The 17,309-nt window shown below is 40.3% G+C and overlaps 1 protein-coding gene across 2 annotated transcripts in view; it reads right to left on the bottom strand.

Annotated features, from left to right (window-relative positions):
* Positions 1-17,309, bottom strand: part of UNC79 (unc-79 subunit of NALCN channel complex) — a 138,507-nt gene that overhangs the window by 8,234 nt on the left and 112,964 nt on the right. For both annotated transcript variants that reach the window (XM_075282435.1, XM_075282436.1), the window contains 6 exons: positions 15,495-15,668; positions 14,207-14,275; positions 13,722-13,832; positions 8,777-8,881; positions 8,107-8,184; positions 389-478 (listed from right to left, as the gene is read on the bottom strand). In XM_075282435.1, the coding sequence (XP_075138536.1) occupies positions 389-478; positions 8,107-8,184; positions 8,777-8,881; positions 13,722-13,832; positions 14,207-14,275; positions 15,495-15,668 (627 nt within the window). The remainder of the gene's footprint in view (positions 1-388; positions 479-8,106; positions 8,185-8,776; positions 8,882-13,721; positions 13,833-14,206; positions 14,276-15,494; positions 15,669-17,309) is intronic.

The following is a 17,309-nucleotide window of genomic DNA, read 5'->3' as shown; positions in this document are numbered from 1 at the left end:
GGGAAAAAAAGTCTATTTATACTTTTTTTTTCCCCCTGTAAAAGGACTTAGGTGTTGCAGTCAGCATTGACAGCAGAATATAAAGTGGCTTGCAAAAGTATTCATACCCCTTGAACTTTTTCATTTCGTCACCTTACAACCACAAACTTAAATGTGGTTGCAAAGAAGAATGAGCAAAAAAAATCTCAGTCTCTAGATGCGAAAAGCTGGTTGAAACATACCCCAAAAGACTTGCAGCTGTAATCGCAGGGAAAGGTGATTCTACAAAGTATTGATATTTTTCACAATAAAAATGTAAATTTCTAATATGTTGGTAAGAGTGTCCCCAAAGGGTTTTTTTGGCACACAGTCCTCACATTTTTGTGTCCACGCCTGCTGGCAAACTTACCTTCAGCTTGGTCAAGGTGTGCATATCTGCAATGAAATCCAAGATCTCCCCAATGTATTGTCTGGTGCACTCCATGGCTGCAGTGCCACACTACACAGTGAGGAAGAAACAAGAAATGACATCAATTATGAAGCATAAGAGGTGACCTAACCTGACTTTAACTCCACATAACCTTTAAATTACAATCTAATTTTAAGAAATTTCTGACATGAAACTGAGACAAATGTTTTAGGCTCTTCGGAGTGCCGTAGCATTAAGTGATTTCTGTAGCTTTTCAAAGCTCCCTAATTTTTATTTATTGTACATTAGGCTAAGGCCACACATTGTGGAAAGACAACATTTTTTGTTGCAGATTTTTCTGCATTTTCTTTGAACCAAAGTCAGGAGTCTATTTAACAGGAGAGAGAAATACAGTATAAGAGCTTTATTTAAGTTTTCCATTCTATTTCCAAAAACGCTGCTTTTCTCCAATGTGGAGCCTTACAACTCGTTCACATCTGCGTTTGGTAATCCATTTGGGGAGTCCGCAATTGCACACGGACCGCACAAATCATTCGGACAGGAAAGTAGATTGTGAACTACTTTCCTGTCCGCATAGTCTGTGCGGAGATCTGGCGGCAAGCACACGGACCCCATTATAGTCTATGTGGATCCGGATCCGGGTGCTTTTACTGCACAGCGCTTGCAATTGCGTTTGGTATTCCGTTCAGGCGGGGTCCCCGGGCGGACTTCCCTGAACAACATACAAACGCAGATGTGAATGAGGGGTTAGACTTAAAGGCCCTTCTCGTACCCTATGATTTTGAAAATGGATATCTCTTCTACTCCCCTGAGCATTTACAAGGTCACTCAAACACATTTGTGGTTCCAGTGCAAAGTTTTCATAAGCAGTCCCACAACCACCACCCAACATTTACAGAACACAAAGATGGCTAAGTATGGCGTTTTTTTATGTTAGTCCCTATCCCTAACCATGCCCATATTGTCCCCTTTGACTCCACTAATTCTTACAGAGTCCCTTTTTTCCCAACAAAATGTCCTTCAATGGGAAACACACAATAAATTACATCCCTTATTTCCCATCAAACATTACAATGTCCCCTAAATGGACCCACATAGTATAATGCCCCAAACACTATTTAAAGCCACCTTGGCCCAGCCCAGCATAATGTCTCCTAGGTGGCCTCACACTGTATAGTACCCCTTAAGGGGCGCCACTCAGAATTAGATATCCAAAGCCTCTCTACTCATTATGATGTCTCCTACGCAGCCCCACAAAGTTTAAAGTTGCTGATGACTCATCTCTCTGCTCTCACACACATAGCAGACAGTGCTCGCTGAGACTTTCGTGCTTTCTGGGGGCTAATTAGCATATGAATAAAAATGAGCTCATTCAAAAGGTAGGTATGGAATCACCCTTCTAAAGGCTATGCAACTATGTGTCTAGTTAAAAATTACTTTCCCCAATGATAGTGCCCCTTTAATGGAGATTATCTAAAGCAGAGAGCGAAGCCCCAACAGAAAAAGAAATGTCCCTAAAATCCCTTTCAGCTATTGTCCAGATTTAGAAAGTCTACTTTCTTCCAAAAACAGCACCACACCATATTTGGTATTGTGGCTCAGAGTTTTTCAAGGTAATGGAGCTGAAATACAATACATTGTTGTTTTCATGTTAATTGCACACAACTCCATTGAGCTCTTGCTCAAGTTTACAGTTATTTCGTTAAGACATAATAGCCCTGTGAAATGTTGGAGATCTTCACACACAATGCCAAATGATCATAGCATGAAAAGCTCCTTTCATCCATCTGGTAGGGTCTCAGCAAACAGACCACCACAATAATGCATATTCCAAACATGTCTTCACAACATCAGAAGTCTGTTACTTTGTAGATAATGAAGCAAATGTTATCTGGAATGCCAAGATCCAGGTTCCATCACTGTAATGTAGTTCCCCACACTAAAAACCAAATTACACAGAAAATCCCTTCGATGATGAGTCAATGTTTCCCATTGTATACTGATTTATGAGCCTAATAATGTATGTAAAGATGTAATACGACTTCATAGAGATTCTGTGTTTATATTTACAAAGTAAGAATCTGACTTCTGAGCATCCCCACTATAAATCTGTATTATTAAGGTCCCTTCTGGCAGGCAGCGCCAGCCCTATAAACTTTAACAGTGTGTGGCACCGGCGAGTCTCCGCGGCACACAGGCATCCACTTATATTGTTTCTGTTTAATAGAGATTAAATATGTCAAGTCTTCATGGTGGGGAGGCAGAATCAGTGCACGACAACAGATTGTCCTCTTCACTTAAACAAGGACGTTACTGAAGAAAACTTTGTGAGCAAGGCTCTCATTTTATAGACAAACCTCTCACCTTCTGTATGAAATATGCCCTACAGCACAAATGCAGAGATCTGAAGAATACCAGTAATAGGTCTATGTCCTATATATTCAGTTGAGTGGCACATCCACAAATACACCAGTATTATAGCACTTTTAATTTTGCACATATGGGACAGTTTTGCAGTGGTTATATTCTTATACATAGTGCCAGTATTATAGTAGCTACCGGTATATTCTTGTACATAGTTGTATAATAGTTATATTCTCATACATAGGAGGTAGTATCATAGTAGTTATATTCCTGTACGTAGAGGCAGTAATACACCAGTTATATCTTGAATATGGTAGACCGTTTTATAGTAGTTAAATTATTGTACATAGGATAAGTATTACAGTAGTTATATTTTGTACATAGGAGACAGTAAAGTAGTTGGGTTGGTGCTATACAAGTAAGCTACATAAATAAATATTTGTACATAGGGAACAGTATTATAATATTTATTTCTTCTACCTAGGGAGCAGTATTATAGTAGTCATATACTAGTACATAGGGAGCAGTATTATAGTAGTCATATACTAGTACATAGGGATCAGTATTATAGTAGTCATATACTAGTACATAGGGATCAGTATTATAGTAGTTATATTCTAGTACATAGGGAGCAGTATTATAGTAGTCATATACTAGTAAATAGGGAGCAGTATTAGAGTAATTATACTCTAGTGCGTATGGAGCAGTATTATAGAAGTTATATTCTAGTAAATAGGGAACAGTATTATAGTAGTTATATTCTAGTAAATAGGGAACAGTATTATAGTACTTATATTCTAGTATATAGGGAGGAGTATTAGAGTAGTTGTATTTTTGAATATTCATTGAAAGTAATGGCTATATATAGGAAAAATCCCTTTAACGCTATGGCGCCACGCAGCAAATCACTGCAAAAAAAACGCTGCGGAAAGAATCATGGTAGAAAAGGACTGTGTTTTTTTCTGCATCATTTTTCACAGAAAGTCTGCACAGTTTTGCTCTGGGTTCTTTCTGCCCATATTATACCTATATGGAAAATACAAGCATTTCCATAGGTATAATTGACATGCTGTGATTTAGAAAAACGCAGGCGATTTTGAAATTGCAACATTTCCGCTGCAGATTTTTTTCTGCAATGTGTTGATGGGATTAGCCAGTATCCCATCCACTGTACAGACAAAATGTAGCTTTTTCGTAACGTCTTTACTGTGAATATTCTTAGTGTTGGTAAAGTGTTGAGCTGATACTGTATTGTGGAACCTGGTTAACAAAAATGGGGAACCTGGTTAAGCTCCCCCTTGCCTCCCCCCCCCCCGTTTCGCTTAAATAATGGCACTAGGCAGGGCTGCCTGTTGTCCCCCCTTCTATTTGTCCTATGCATTGAGCCATTGGTAGCGGCCATTCGTCTGAGCCCTGATATCTCGGAGGTTCGCATACATGATCAGAAGTTTAAACTTTCACTGTTCGCAGATGATATCCTCCTCACTCATACTAACCTACCTACTACCTCTAAGATGGAGGCCTTGCCTATTCATATTCCCCCTTCTAACTTGGCTGTCCTTCAGGCTTCTTTTAGGTACACATGGAAGTCCTCCCCGTTGAATTACCTAGGTATCTATTTGATAGGTTCCTTCTCCCAGCTATACCAAGCAACTGTGTGTATTGCAGGGCTCACTCCTTCAGTTTGTGTGGGTCGGGGGGAGACGCAGGCTTTCTAAACAGCTTATGATGATTCCTAGGGCGCAGGGCGGCCTTTCCTTTCCCAATTTAGTTTTATATAATTGGGCTGTCCAGTTGAGCAGGATGCCGGCCTGGTTCACTCTCCACGCCTACTCGAAATGGATGGAGATAGAGAAATTGTGGTTGGCCCTGCAGCATCCTCGCTCCCTGATTTGGTCCAGTCCACACTTTCCCCCTGGTTCTGGTCTTTTGGGCCCTATGGCTCTCACTAGAGCACACCTCTTGGCCCGTTTTCCCATTTCCTCTTTGCGTTCTTCTATGACTGCTTTTCTTCTTCACCCTAACCACCCACCTGGACTTATTGGACCCGTGGCTGAGGGCGGGTATATTGAGGCTAGCTGATATCATCGATTATAGGACTCGGACTCTCTTACCGTTTGCTGAGCTCCGATCTAGGTTTGGCCTCCCTGGTTCCAGTGAGTTCACGTATATACAGGTCTCCCATCTGGCTTTCTCTGTTTTTCAGTGGCCAGTAGCACCTACTCTCACATTTCTTGGGACGCTGGCGCTGGGAAGCAGGGACTGATCTCAGATATATATCACCTACTTTCAGATCCCACCCCTGATGTTTTACCTAAACATCCTTACATGTCCCGATGGGAAAGCTATTTGGGGCAGCCTATCTCGAATACTGATTGGTCCCTTATCTGGAACAGGGCAATTAAGACTTCGGGATGTGTTGTTCACAAGGAGAATTTCTTTAAGATTTTGATGCAATGGTACCACACTCTGGCTTTCCTCATTCTTTAAATAATCAGTTAAACAAAAGGATGTGGAATCAGGCCTGAAAGCATCAGGGTAATGATTTTCTAGACTAAGAAAGTATATTCATTCAGGATGGACACATTTTATCATTAAACTCTGGGTGTCTAGTGATGACAGGAAGCTGCCATACACTTTGTTGCAACACAATATGTTTGACTAAAGTGTAGCATGTTGTGCTGACATCTAGTGACCTACACTAAAACATTATTTTTTTCACATTTCATTGAAAATCTGTTAAAGGTACTTAAAAATATGCTTTTCATATTCTATGCTGGTAGCCTATTATAAGTTGCATCCTGACATTACAAAAATCCTGTATAATGATTTTAGCAAGACAGAAAAGACAGCAGTTCATGGAGTATGCAGCATAGTAACTAAAGTACACAAATATGGGGTATTTGTCATATGAAAGCCCTAGAGTGTTTTCAAATAGAAAAGGAAGCCTTGAAGGGTTGATGCAGCTTGTCTTTAGGCAAGATATGTAACCAGAAGCCAGCCAAGCAAGGAAGCGGTTAAATGTTTATATGGTAGCATCATGTGCAGACGTCTATTCTGTGTTATGATAATGCTGCACATCCTCATTGTACTGAACTGGACCTGGCTGTCTCACAGATTGCGATGTCTGACATTTCACTGACAGCAAAACAAACACTAGACTAAAGTGACTGACAGAGGATCCCAGCATGTTCTGTCTTATTGCCAGTGATGAGATCATAAAGGGTGATGACCGAAATGCTCCACTGCTGTGTGTGTGTCTCTATCTATCTATCTATCTATCTATCTATCTATCTATCTATCTATCTATCTATCTACTTCAGATATCATAGCACAAAGTGGGCCTCATCCTCCAGGGTCTCCTAGTAGACACGGTCTGCTGTTCCTGGGCTTCTAGATCTGTTTGTGCAGCCCTGATTTAACAACCAGACTGTTGGTATTCAGTCTGTACTAGCTCAGATCTATTAGTTCTCTAGGGTTTGGTAGTTTCTTCAGAAATGGGGCAAGATTGTACTTTCCCTGTAGACTCCGGGATAATGCAGGTTTCTGGAACGCTTTTATGTTATACCTCCAGTGACTGATATATTCCTCTTGCCCCTTGTTGGCTGTCTTTGTATATTTTGTTTTTGTGAAGCTGTGCTGTTTTATATTTTGGCCACACTGGGTTTGGCTAAACACTTCCAGGATGCCTAGCTTGCATTGGGCTCCTTGTTGTAACAAGACTTTATAATACTAGTACCTTGAGCTGAAACACAAGTAAATCCGCCAGTGGTCCCCTGGGCCTGATGGGCCCCAGCTCACCTTGGCATGGTTTAGTACACACATTGTACAGCATCTCAACCAGGTCAGCATAATATATTGAGTAGATTAAAGTACCCAGTTTATGTTTATATACTGGAGACACATTTGGCAGATCAGATGACATTGAGGTATAGAGTCAGAGCAACCAGCAGCCTTCCTCTCTGAGCCCAAACAGGACTGCTTCACATAGTATAAAGACACCATGGTGCTCTTACACATAATAGTGTCCCCATAGTGCCCACACACTGTATAATGCCCATTAGTGGCTCCACACAGTATAATCTCCTCCTCAGTTCACCCACATAGTATAATGTTCCCTCAGTACCTTCACACAATGCAATGCCCCACTAGTGCCTACATACATAGTATAATACCTGCCTCAGTGTTTTCATACAGGATAATGCACCCCTCAGTGCCCCCACATAGTATAATAGCCCCTTCTTGTTCCCTCACAGTGTCCCCCAGTGCACCCACACAGTTTAATGGCCCTCTAAGCCCCCACACACAGTTTAATGAAGCAATACAAGAGCATTGATTAATTGCTTATTATTCTGCTCCTTACTCTTTCTCAAGTTCAGTCGTTGTCCTGTGGTGTGTGTGCCAAGCACGAGGGCATTACACAGGGGTGTCCCACCTCTTATTCCCTAGGCATCCTGCAATAAGCACCTCCATCACACTGATGGAAGCACCCTCTGCACTTCAAAATTACTGGGACTGTACTAGAGACAAATATTTTTTAGGACTGTCTCTGAAAATTATGGACAATCATGGAAAGTTCAGGATAGTTGGCGAGTATTATAGACAAATAAAGGGAGACTATTTCCATGTACCTATCTATCTAATGGAGGTCATGTTTAGCTCTGAAGATGTTATCTTCATATATGAGTTCCGACTCTGAGTATGGGGCTGTGCAAAATGTAGAGGAAATGAGGGTAGGGAGGCAGCTGTCTATAAATATTGTTCTCTGGACTGTGTTTTCAACCAGTGATATCTCTGGAAATAATATGCAAAGCACTGTAAGAGAATCTCCTATTTTATTTGTTACGAAAAGCAAGTTTGTAAGTTTTATAAGGTCCTAGATATAACTGTTTAAGTGACTCCCCTGCCCCAAGGTTCTCTATATTTTACACAGCCCGTATTCCATACACAGTTACTGAGTGAGAGGCAGGAATAGCTCTTAATACAGAAGCCAGGGAAAGAGTGAAAAAATGCTGAATTTCACAGAAAGAATCGAAAATTTGAAAATAAAGCATATTTCAAAATGTATTAATAGCACAAATACTGCCAGAAAATCAAAAGTTGTCTGAAAGATTAGTTGCGCTTTAAATTAATGTCACAGCAGTATCCTTAGAAAGGACCATCACAATCTAGAATTAGCACTTGGTCCATGTTCTGACATGTGATGTGTACTATATACAGGATGAGGAATATTTGCCTGCTACTACTATTGGTTAGAGCAGGTGGAACCATCCACAATGGCACCCCCTATGGTCAATGCAAAGAACTGTGTTGAATACATTTAAAATACTCACCGAAGGTAGCGAGGCAATCATCTGCTTGTGAATGATTGTAGATTCAGACAGCTTTGTGCCAACATCTGAGCAAATGAACTAACACAAAAACCGTAGTCAATATCAAGAGAAAAAATATCAAATACAAAAAGCATGATTCCATATATACTGTACAATACGACATATTCTATAAAATGCCATTTACCTGGTTAATACAGTGTTGTTAAAAATGGCAAAAAAAAAAAACAAGAGAGAGAGAGAGAGATCTGGATTTCTCTTTACATTAAAAAAATCCTTCATTCGGTATTCTACATGTTTTTTGTACCAATTTTCTGTGAAAAATTCTAATAAAAATTACAGTTTAAAAAAAAAAAATCCTTCAACAGAAAAATCTTTTTTTCACATCTGAAGAATAAGTTAACACTATGCCTCATCTCTGCTTGTAGCGTACAGCCTGTGGGAAGGTGGTGGGTTCACTTTAATGTTCCTACTCCTTTTAAGTAGGTCACATTAGTTTCGAAATGGTCTCATGAGCTGAGATGGAAACACAGATCCTTAACATTGGTCCTTTAATTTAATGAAAGGGCTTAGCACATAAAAATGTGTCCACTGGGAAGAGTCACTGATGAAATGGCCCATTTCATTCTGGCTGTAATTTCCATCTCCCTCTAGCCTCAGAAGCATTTCATACCTGAACCAGCAGCAGGAGGTTAGTGTCTGGCAGGGGAGATTTTAATTTCAAGGCTTGCAGCAGGTCCAGGATCACACTGCGGGTCAGGTAATACTTGTCTCGCTCCTGCAAAACATCATTAAAAAAAGTGAAAAGGGTGTCCCTTAGTTTCTGTCCACTCATAATGATTAATTGAAGTGGAGTATTCCCCCTGCAAAAGCAAAAAACTCCTAGCACAGCTCTGCTACAACTATATACATATATACCGTGTAACAGCTACCAAAGCCACAGCCACATTTAATATCACTAAGCTTTTCAAAATTCATCTGTGAAACCTGCGTAAACTATTCCCACAGAAAACACTGATGTAGGCACTATGGGTGTCTAAAACGTCTGTATTTCTGCAGTTAGGTACCATTGATGTTCAGGTATCTAGAAGAGCTGGGTGATCACTTTTGCAGAAGCTGTTTTTATTGATTTTCAGCACTGGAGAGTCAAATAAACCATAAACATTATTTTTTTCCTCAATCAGCATCACATTTACTTTATTAGTACCGTACATTCATTCTTTATAGACAAGGTAGACTAGATGCAGCACTATCACGTTATGAGCTATGTACAATAAAGGACCCACAGCATCTCCCAGCTTTTGTAAACTTCTCTATCGCTGCATAAATAGGCAAACATTGCTATTCAGGACTCGATCTAATGGTCTGCATACTGTGGGACACCCTGCCTCCTCAGATTTATATATCAATTCAGATTTGTCATTCAGTGCTTAAAGAAAGCTGTTGAAGCTCTAATGGCTGCCATATTGTACATTCTTAGGCTTTCTCTGACTTGTATTGCATAAGAAAAATGTTGTTCATGACGCTTGACAAAGCTGATGTCAGCAGAAACTGCAATGGAGGCCAAATTGGAAATTACTTAGCTTTCTTAGCTTACTGACATGCATACCTATGCAGATTTGATGTCCAGTTAAAAAAATGGGTATATAGCGGTGGCCGTGCTGGCTGTTATACAGAACACTTCTAAATCTGTAGATAACTATTCAGAATTGATGTCAAGGACTTAAAGGGGCTTACAGGGAGTTACATACTGGTGATCAATCCTTAGAACCGGTCATCAATATCTAATAGGTGGGGGTCCAACACCCAGGACCTCCACAGATCACCTGCTCAAAGCAGCAGTGATGCTTAGGTGAATGCCACCTCCACTTCAAAGGCCAATCACTTCATATTTGTACAATGCATGACCTATTTGCAGCTCAGTCCCATTAAAGTGCATGATCTGAGCTGTAATATCAAGGATAGCTGTGATTGGTATTTCATGAAGAGGCCACAGCATTCACCTGAACCATGCATTGATGACCCACTGTATGAATAGGTTATCAAAATGTAACTCCCAGAAAAGTCTTGTGTAAAGCTATGTAAGGTGTCACGGCCACCATATTGGACATACCACACATTACCTCCAGCTATGCTCTAGACCAGTCTTTCTCAAAGTGGGCGATAACGCCCCCTTGTGGGCGCTGGAGGCCTATAGGGGGTCAGTAAAGGGCACAGAGAAGATTGGGGGGCATTGAAGTGGTTTAGGGGGGCGATGGCTAATTTAAAGGGGTGGTATCATAACAATGATTCTATCTATACTGCTTGTTAATGTGGATTTAAGACTTTTCCTAAATACATTGCTTCAGCAAAACTGCTTTGTTTGTCCACTATCTTACTTTATTCACTTCATTATGGACACTAGCACCTGGCCCCCTGCTCATTGCTGAGGGATCCACATGACGTAGCTCCCTGCTGTGTGGGGGGAGAGAGGGGGGCTGAGTGTACGGAGCCAGCCTGTGTCTGCACCACACATACACATCACATACACATCACCTAGCTCCCTGCTGTGAGATAGAGGGGTGTGTGTGGAATAAGTGCTGCTTTCTTATATAAAGCAGTCTAAATCCTACTGGGCTAAAGGACCTGGTCTCTCTGTTCACTAGGATAAAGCTTTATTGTATAGAGCAGGCTGCTAGTGGGCAGAGGAGCCAGGTCCTTTAGGAAACTCCGTACAAGGTAAATCCAAGTCTACAGGACCTTTTGATGACATCACAGGCCCTTCAGTCATCCCATAGGATCACGCTATGTGGTGGGCGGAGCTACACGCTAATTTGGGGGCGGGGCTAATTGACACGAGCAAACAGGAAGAAAGAAGATTTTTAGGCAGCTTAGAAGGCAGATCAAGCTTCATGAGGCTACCCCTTTAAAATAGTTTTTTTGCTTTTAACACAAACTTTACCACTCCTTTACGCTCAACGCGCGTTTCCTCGTGTAACGCCATCTAGGGGACTAGACAGTAACAATTTCCTGTCCAAAAGTTGTCAAACTGTACCATAGATGGCGGTAAGCTCCAATGCGAAGCGAGAAGTTTCTAGTCCATTCTCGAAAGTACTAGGCCCGCCCGCTGCCTCATATAAAAGCGCACGCGCCATCATGTCGCTCGACGATATTACGAAAACAAGTGAATTTAGCGACTAGGTAAAGTGCTGTACGTGCGGTGGTGAATACTGTGAGTGGTGTGAACGTGGATTTAGTGCTGTGGCAACGTTGCTAACTAAAAAGAGAAATCGGTTGCAGATTACCGAACGCGGTGACTTACGGCTGTTTTTGAGTAAATTCGAGCCTGATATTAACAAACTTGTTAAAAATCATCAAATTCATCCTTCACATTAGATTAGTTTTAAAATTAAAATTGAAATGTTTGTTTTAATAACATGAATAAAAGTTTTCCTAATATTACAAAATGGTGTTTTACATTACCCTCATCAGATAGTCTTATTTTCACATGACACACATAATTTAATTATTAACATAATGACTGCGATTGTGATTCTTAAGATGTAGTAAAGTAAAAAAAATTTGGGGGGGCACTAGAAAATAATTAATTCTCGAAGTGGGCGGTAGACAAAATAAGTTTGAGAACCTCTGCTCTAGACCATATCTCCCACCAGATACTTAAAATTGACATTGGAAGAAATAGGCAGTAGAGAACAAGGTCAAGTATGTTAGATTACCATCCAATCTAAATACTGGTTCTTACTAGGCTTGTTTTTATAGGTCACCTTATCAGACAGATTTGCTGTTCAGCTGAGAGACCATCCCTGCAGAAACTGTACTGGTGGCCATACACACCAGCATCCAAGTTTTGCAAGCAACAAATGTCACTGATAACCTTGAGGGCCCATTCACACGGAGGAAAATGGCGCTTTATTTGGCACTGAAAAAAAAGCCTCCCATTGATTTCAATGGGTTCTGCTAGCTTTTTTTTCCAGTACCAGAAAATTCCGCTATTGGAAAAAAAAGCTAGCAGAATCCATTGAAATCAATGGGAGGCTTTTTTTTCAGTGCCAAATAAAGCGCCATTTTCCTCTGTGTGAATGGATCCTAACAGAAGAGAACAATTGTGAGATTAAAGTAAAGGGAAACCTTCTTTGCCTGGGAATCTAGAGCTGAAAGTAAAACAAAAGTAAGCTATAGAAACACCCTCAAAGCGCTTTTTCCCCTTCATTTAGATGGAAACAAAACTGAAATTTACATGAAAATAGGGTCTCAAATGTGAATAACAAAGGCATACTTGGAAAATGTAGAAACACCTCTACAAGGTACTGGGATTAGGTTTATAACCAATCTACTGCTGACAGACTCCCTTTATAAATCCCATCTGTAGATTTTAATATGGTATTCTGACTTCAGTGTTCTGTCCTGTATGGAAATACTGCAATCCCATGGACACAAAACAAGTTCCACACAACTCCGTGAATCATGGATATGAAGCCTGTGTGGCCCCCTGCCCTGTCGAGCTCCAGTCAATAGTATTGAGCGGTTGCTCCATTAACATAATTTCCAATTAGATAGACAGCTGTAAAGTTGCTGACCCACTGCAGGTCACATATTGATTTTCAGTTATTCTTATTTATCTTGACTTCCTACACATATCTCAATCACTGGATGGCTGCCATTTTGCATGCAGGTACAAAACTAAAAAGACAAGCAAGCCTTTCAGGGAGTAAAATGCTTATATTGCATCCTGAAATACATATGACAAGTACTTTCCATTAATTTCCAATGGAAATACTGTATGCATGTATGTACATATTTTTCAAATGCACTTCCAAATACCCTATTTTTACAGAACTGTTTGCAGCTAGGAGTGCTGCTGAAAAATGGAATAATCCTAAAAACTGTAGATTTCAAAGTTCAGCAAACAGTGCTCACTGAACTTCTGGTGCTTGTTGCTGGCTAACTGGCATATCAATTCAAAAACAGCTGGAGAGGATTAACATACAAAAGGTATGTGTGGAATAGACTTACTAAAGGCTATGCAAATATATGCTTAGTTACAAATGAGTTTTCCCAATGGTAGAGCCCCTTTAAAGGAATTACATAGTTATATGGTTATACAGTTGAAAAAACAGTCATAAGTCCCTCAAGTTTAACCAAGGGTTGTCCAGTATTTTTTGCTTGTGCAAGCACTGTGACATACATGTCACAAGCACTGTATACATCTCATGCTATCTGTTTTATAGTGACTGTTCAATGTAATTATAGCCATGTTCCATACACTTCTATGGGACGAGGCTGTAACTACAACGCACAGCCACAATAAACCAGATAGCGTGCAATGCAATATTGAGAGGGTCAAGGCGCTCACATGATTGCCAAGGTTCCTTCAAGCAGTTGATCAATGGGGATCTCAGGTATCAGACCTCCAACCATCTCTTATAAATATAGGTCATCAGTAAGAAGAAGAGGACAACCCTTTAAAAATTTGCACTCTGAGAAGCGTCATCTTGACATCAAACACTGTGCAATCATCTGATGGAAAAACTACCCCATCCCTAACTTGAGGGTGTATTTGACGACAATAACCTTTAATTCACTGATGAATAAATATGAAATAATTAGAACTCTATTACCTTGGTGAATGCTCGGTAACACAGACCACAGAGCTCGACAAGGTACGCCAAGGTGAACACCCCATTCTGAATGACAAAACTCAGGAGTTTGGAAAACGGCTCTATCAGACTCTGTAACCAGGAAGAAAATGATTATATGAACAAACATTCAGGACAAGGTCACCTATACAGTCTACCAGGAAGCTGAGAGAGGGTCTTGTATATTCCAATATACTGTTTGGCATAGAGTTCAAATTGATTGATATGGGTCTGCAGTATACGCCGCGTTATTTTGCAGCCACAAAATCACGGATGCAAAATAACGCGGCGTATACAATCCAGGCTCCCATTGAAATCAATGGGAGCGTATACGGCACTCAAAGTCTCACACACCATATACGTGCCACATCACACGGCACGTTACTCCGTGTGAATGGACCCTAAACAGAAATTCACAGTTCACAGAAAAATATCATTAGTGAAATAAGCATAATGTCCACACTTACTCTAATGGCATTAGATGTTGGGATCTTCAGAAGACAGATCATTATCCGAAGGCTGGAATCTAAGGAACACTGGATGCAAAAATACAGTTGTAAGATGACATAGAGTGTAAGGCTAATATGTATATACTTCATCCCGCCTTAGTGTAGACCAGTGTTTCTCAACCTTTTCAAGCACACTTGTGAGAAAATGTCCCAACCATGAAACCACAAAAAAGCAATCACTTTTGTAATGGTCCCTTCAGTGCCCCCAAATGTAGTAGAATGTCCCTGTCTGTATCCTCACATGTAGTATAATGGCACCATCAGTGACCCCACATGTAGTATAAAGGTCCTCACATTCAGTAGAATGGTTTCTTCAGTGCCTCACATGTAATATAATGGCCTCCACATATACAATAATGACCACCAAAGTGCCCCCACATATAATAAAATGGTCCCCACTGTTCCCCACTGGACCACCACATATAATATGATAGCCTACATGCTCAGTGATGTTTAAGGAGCAAGTGGTAAGCTGCACTTATTACTTATCAACAGGGTGGATTAAGGGTATCATGGGCATTGGAATTTTCAGAAAGCGCAGCCCCCTCTTCCCATTCTTGCCAAAGATCCCTGTGACAGAATAATGTTCCGCAGTGGACCACCACGCAGTATAATGTCCCATAGTGACCCTTCAACACAGTGTTTCACAGTGGCCCCATACAAAGGGATGACAGATGGTTCTCTTTCCAAATTTTTTAACAAATTTGGAAATTCACCACCCATGAAGTACTATACTCAGGGGTCTGTTCAGACCCTAAGAGTATAAGTGGGGGCCCAGGGAGTGTTCTTAAACATAACAAGCAGTGTTACCCACCACCCCTAGGCTCTGTCACAGGTCCCTGCCCTATTCGGGCCTCTTCCAGCCTCCTGAGTGATGTCATGAACCATTGAGGCCTGTGATTGTGCCTCAGTGTTCATATGGTTAATGTGGCATAATAACGTTACGAAAACTATGAAACTATGCACCATTATGAAACATGACCCGTGAGACATATCATAGCACTCTGAGGTTCCTGATGTGTTGTAATAATGCTATGAAGCTCTGCATCATTACGCCACATCATTAATGTTCCTGATGACACTTAGGAGACTAGAAGAATCCCATAACAAATGTCACTCACCTTCCCTGTTACAGGTCTAGAACCACTGGTGTAGCCTACAAATTGTAACAGTAGCCTCCTGACACAAGTGGTATTGCAATATACAGTGTATTATTTCCCAAAACTGATAAAAATAATGTCTCTACCTTTAGTGGAAGGACAGAAGGCAATTTTGTGAAAAAGGTCTGGAACTGGTTAGAGATGGTGGTCCACAGATTACTGGGGGAATCCATAGGTAAGGCTTCCATGAATGTGGCAATATTTTCCAAGCATCTTAACATTGTACCCCCAGCTGGTAAACTCTTTTTGTTATTCAACCCCTGAAAAGTAAAACAGCTCCAGTATTCATTATTGTTCAGCATTTGTCAAAAGGGTATAAGATATACACATTTTTGGGGCACTACTTACCTCTCGTTCACATCTGCGTTTGTTAATCCGTTCAGGAAGTCTGCATGGGGACCCCCCAAACGGAATACCAAACGCTTTGACAAGTGGTGTGCAGTGAAAGCACACAGATCCCCATAGACTATAATGTTGTCCGTGTGCTCTCCGCGCCGTGTCCGCACGGAACATGAGGACAGAAAAGTACCTCATGATCTACTTTCATGTCCGCATGATTCGTGCATGCAGCACGCGGGAAGCACACAGACAGTCTATGGGGTCTGTGTGCTTCACTGCACACCGCTTGCCAGTGTGTTTGGTAGTCCATTTGGGGGGTCCCCATGCGGACTCCCCGAACAGATTACTAAACGCAGATGTGAACGAGTGGTTAATGTTTAACACTATTTTGTGATCCATATGTAATCTGTGAGTATGAAAACTTTTATTACTATTATTTTATTCATTATTTTAAATTGTTCAACAGTTTAAATTTTTCATTTATCTATCTAGTTAAATGTCTTTTTTTAATTTAGCAAATTTTATTTTTCTATTTTCTATTCACACTGCATTTTTTTATTTTCATATAATTTAATGTGTTATTATTTAGTCCTTATTTGTACGTTTACGATATTTGTGCTTATTTTGTATTCATTTTAATGGTAATTTTCTTATACCTTTTTTGGGATGTAATTTCATTTAACCCCTTCCCGCCGATGGCATTTTTTGATTTTCGTTTTTCGTTTTTGACTCCCCTCCTTCTAAACCCCATAACTTTTTTATTTCTCCGCTCCCAGAGCCATATGAGGTCTTAATTTTTGCGGGACAAATTTTATTTCATGATGCTACCATTAATTATTCTATATAATGTACTGGGAAGCAGGAAAAAAATTCAGAATGGGGTGGATTTGAAGAAAAAATGCATTTCTGCGACTTTCTTACGGGCTTTGGTTTTACGGCGTTCACTGTGCAGCCAAAATGACATGTCCCCTATATTCTGTGTTTCGTTACGGTTCCAGGGATACCAAATTTATATGGTTTTATTTACATTTTGACCCCTAAAAAAAATTCCAAAACTGTGTTAAAAAAAACTTTTTTCTAAAAGTCGCCATATTCCGACGGCCGTAACTTTTTTATACGTAATTGTACGGGGATGCATAGGGCGTCTTTTTTTGCGGGGTCGGGTGTACTTTTTAGTTCTACCATTTTCGGGAAATGTTACTGCTTTGATCACTTTTTATTCAAATTTTTATCAGAATCAAAACAGTGAAAAAAACGGCGGTTTGGCACTTTCGACTATTTTTACCGCTACGGCGTTTACCGAACAGGAAAAATATTTTTATAGATTTGTAGAGCGGACGATTTCGGACGCGGGGATACCTAACATGTATATGTTTCACAGTTTTTAACTACTTTTATATGTGTTCTAGGGAAAGAGGGGTGATTTGAACTTTTAATTCTTTTTATATTTTTTTTTTACTTTTTTTTTTTTTTTTTTTGCATTTATTAGACCCCCTAGGGGTGTTGAACCCCAGGGGGTCTGATCACTAATGCAATGCATTACAATGCTAATGCATTGCAAT

This window comes from Leptodactylus fuscus, chromosome 7 (genome assembly GCF_031893055.1).
Source record: "Leptodactylus fuscus isolate aLepFus1 chromosome 7, aLepFus1.hap2, whole genome shotgun sequence".
NCBI lineage: Eukaryota > Metazoa > Chordata > Amphibia > Anura > Leptodactylidae > Leptodactylus > Leptodactylus fuscus.
This window is presented reverse-complemented; position numbering and strand designations above follow the sequence as displayed.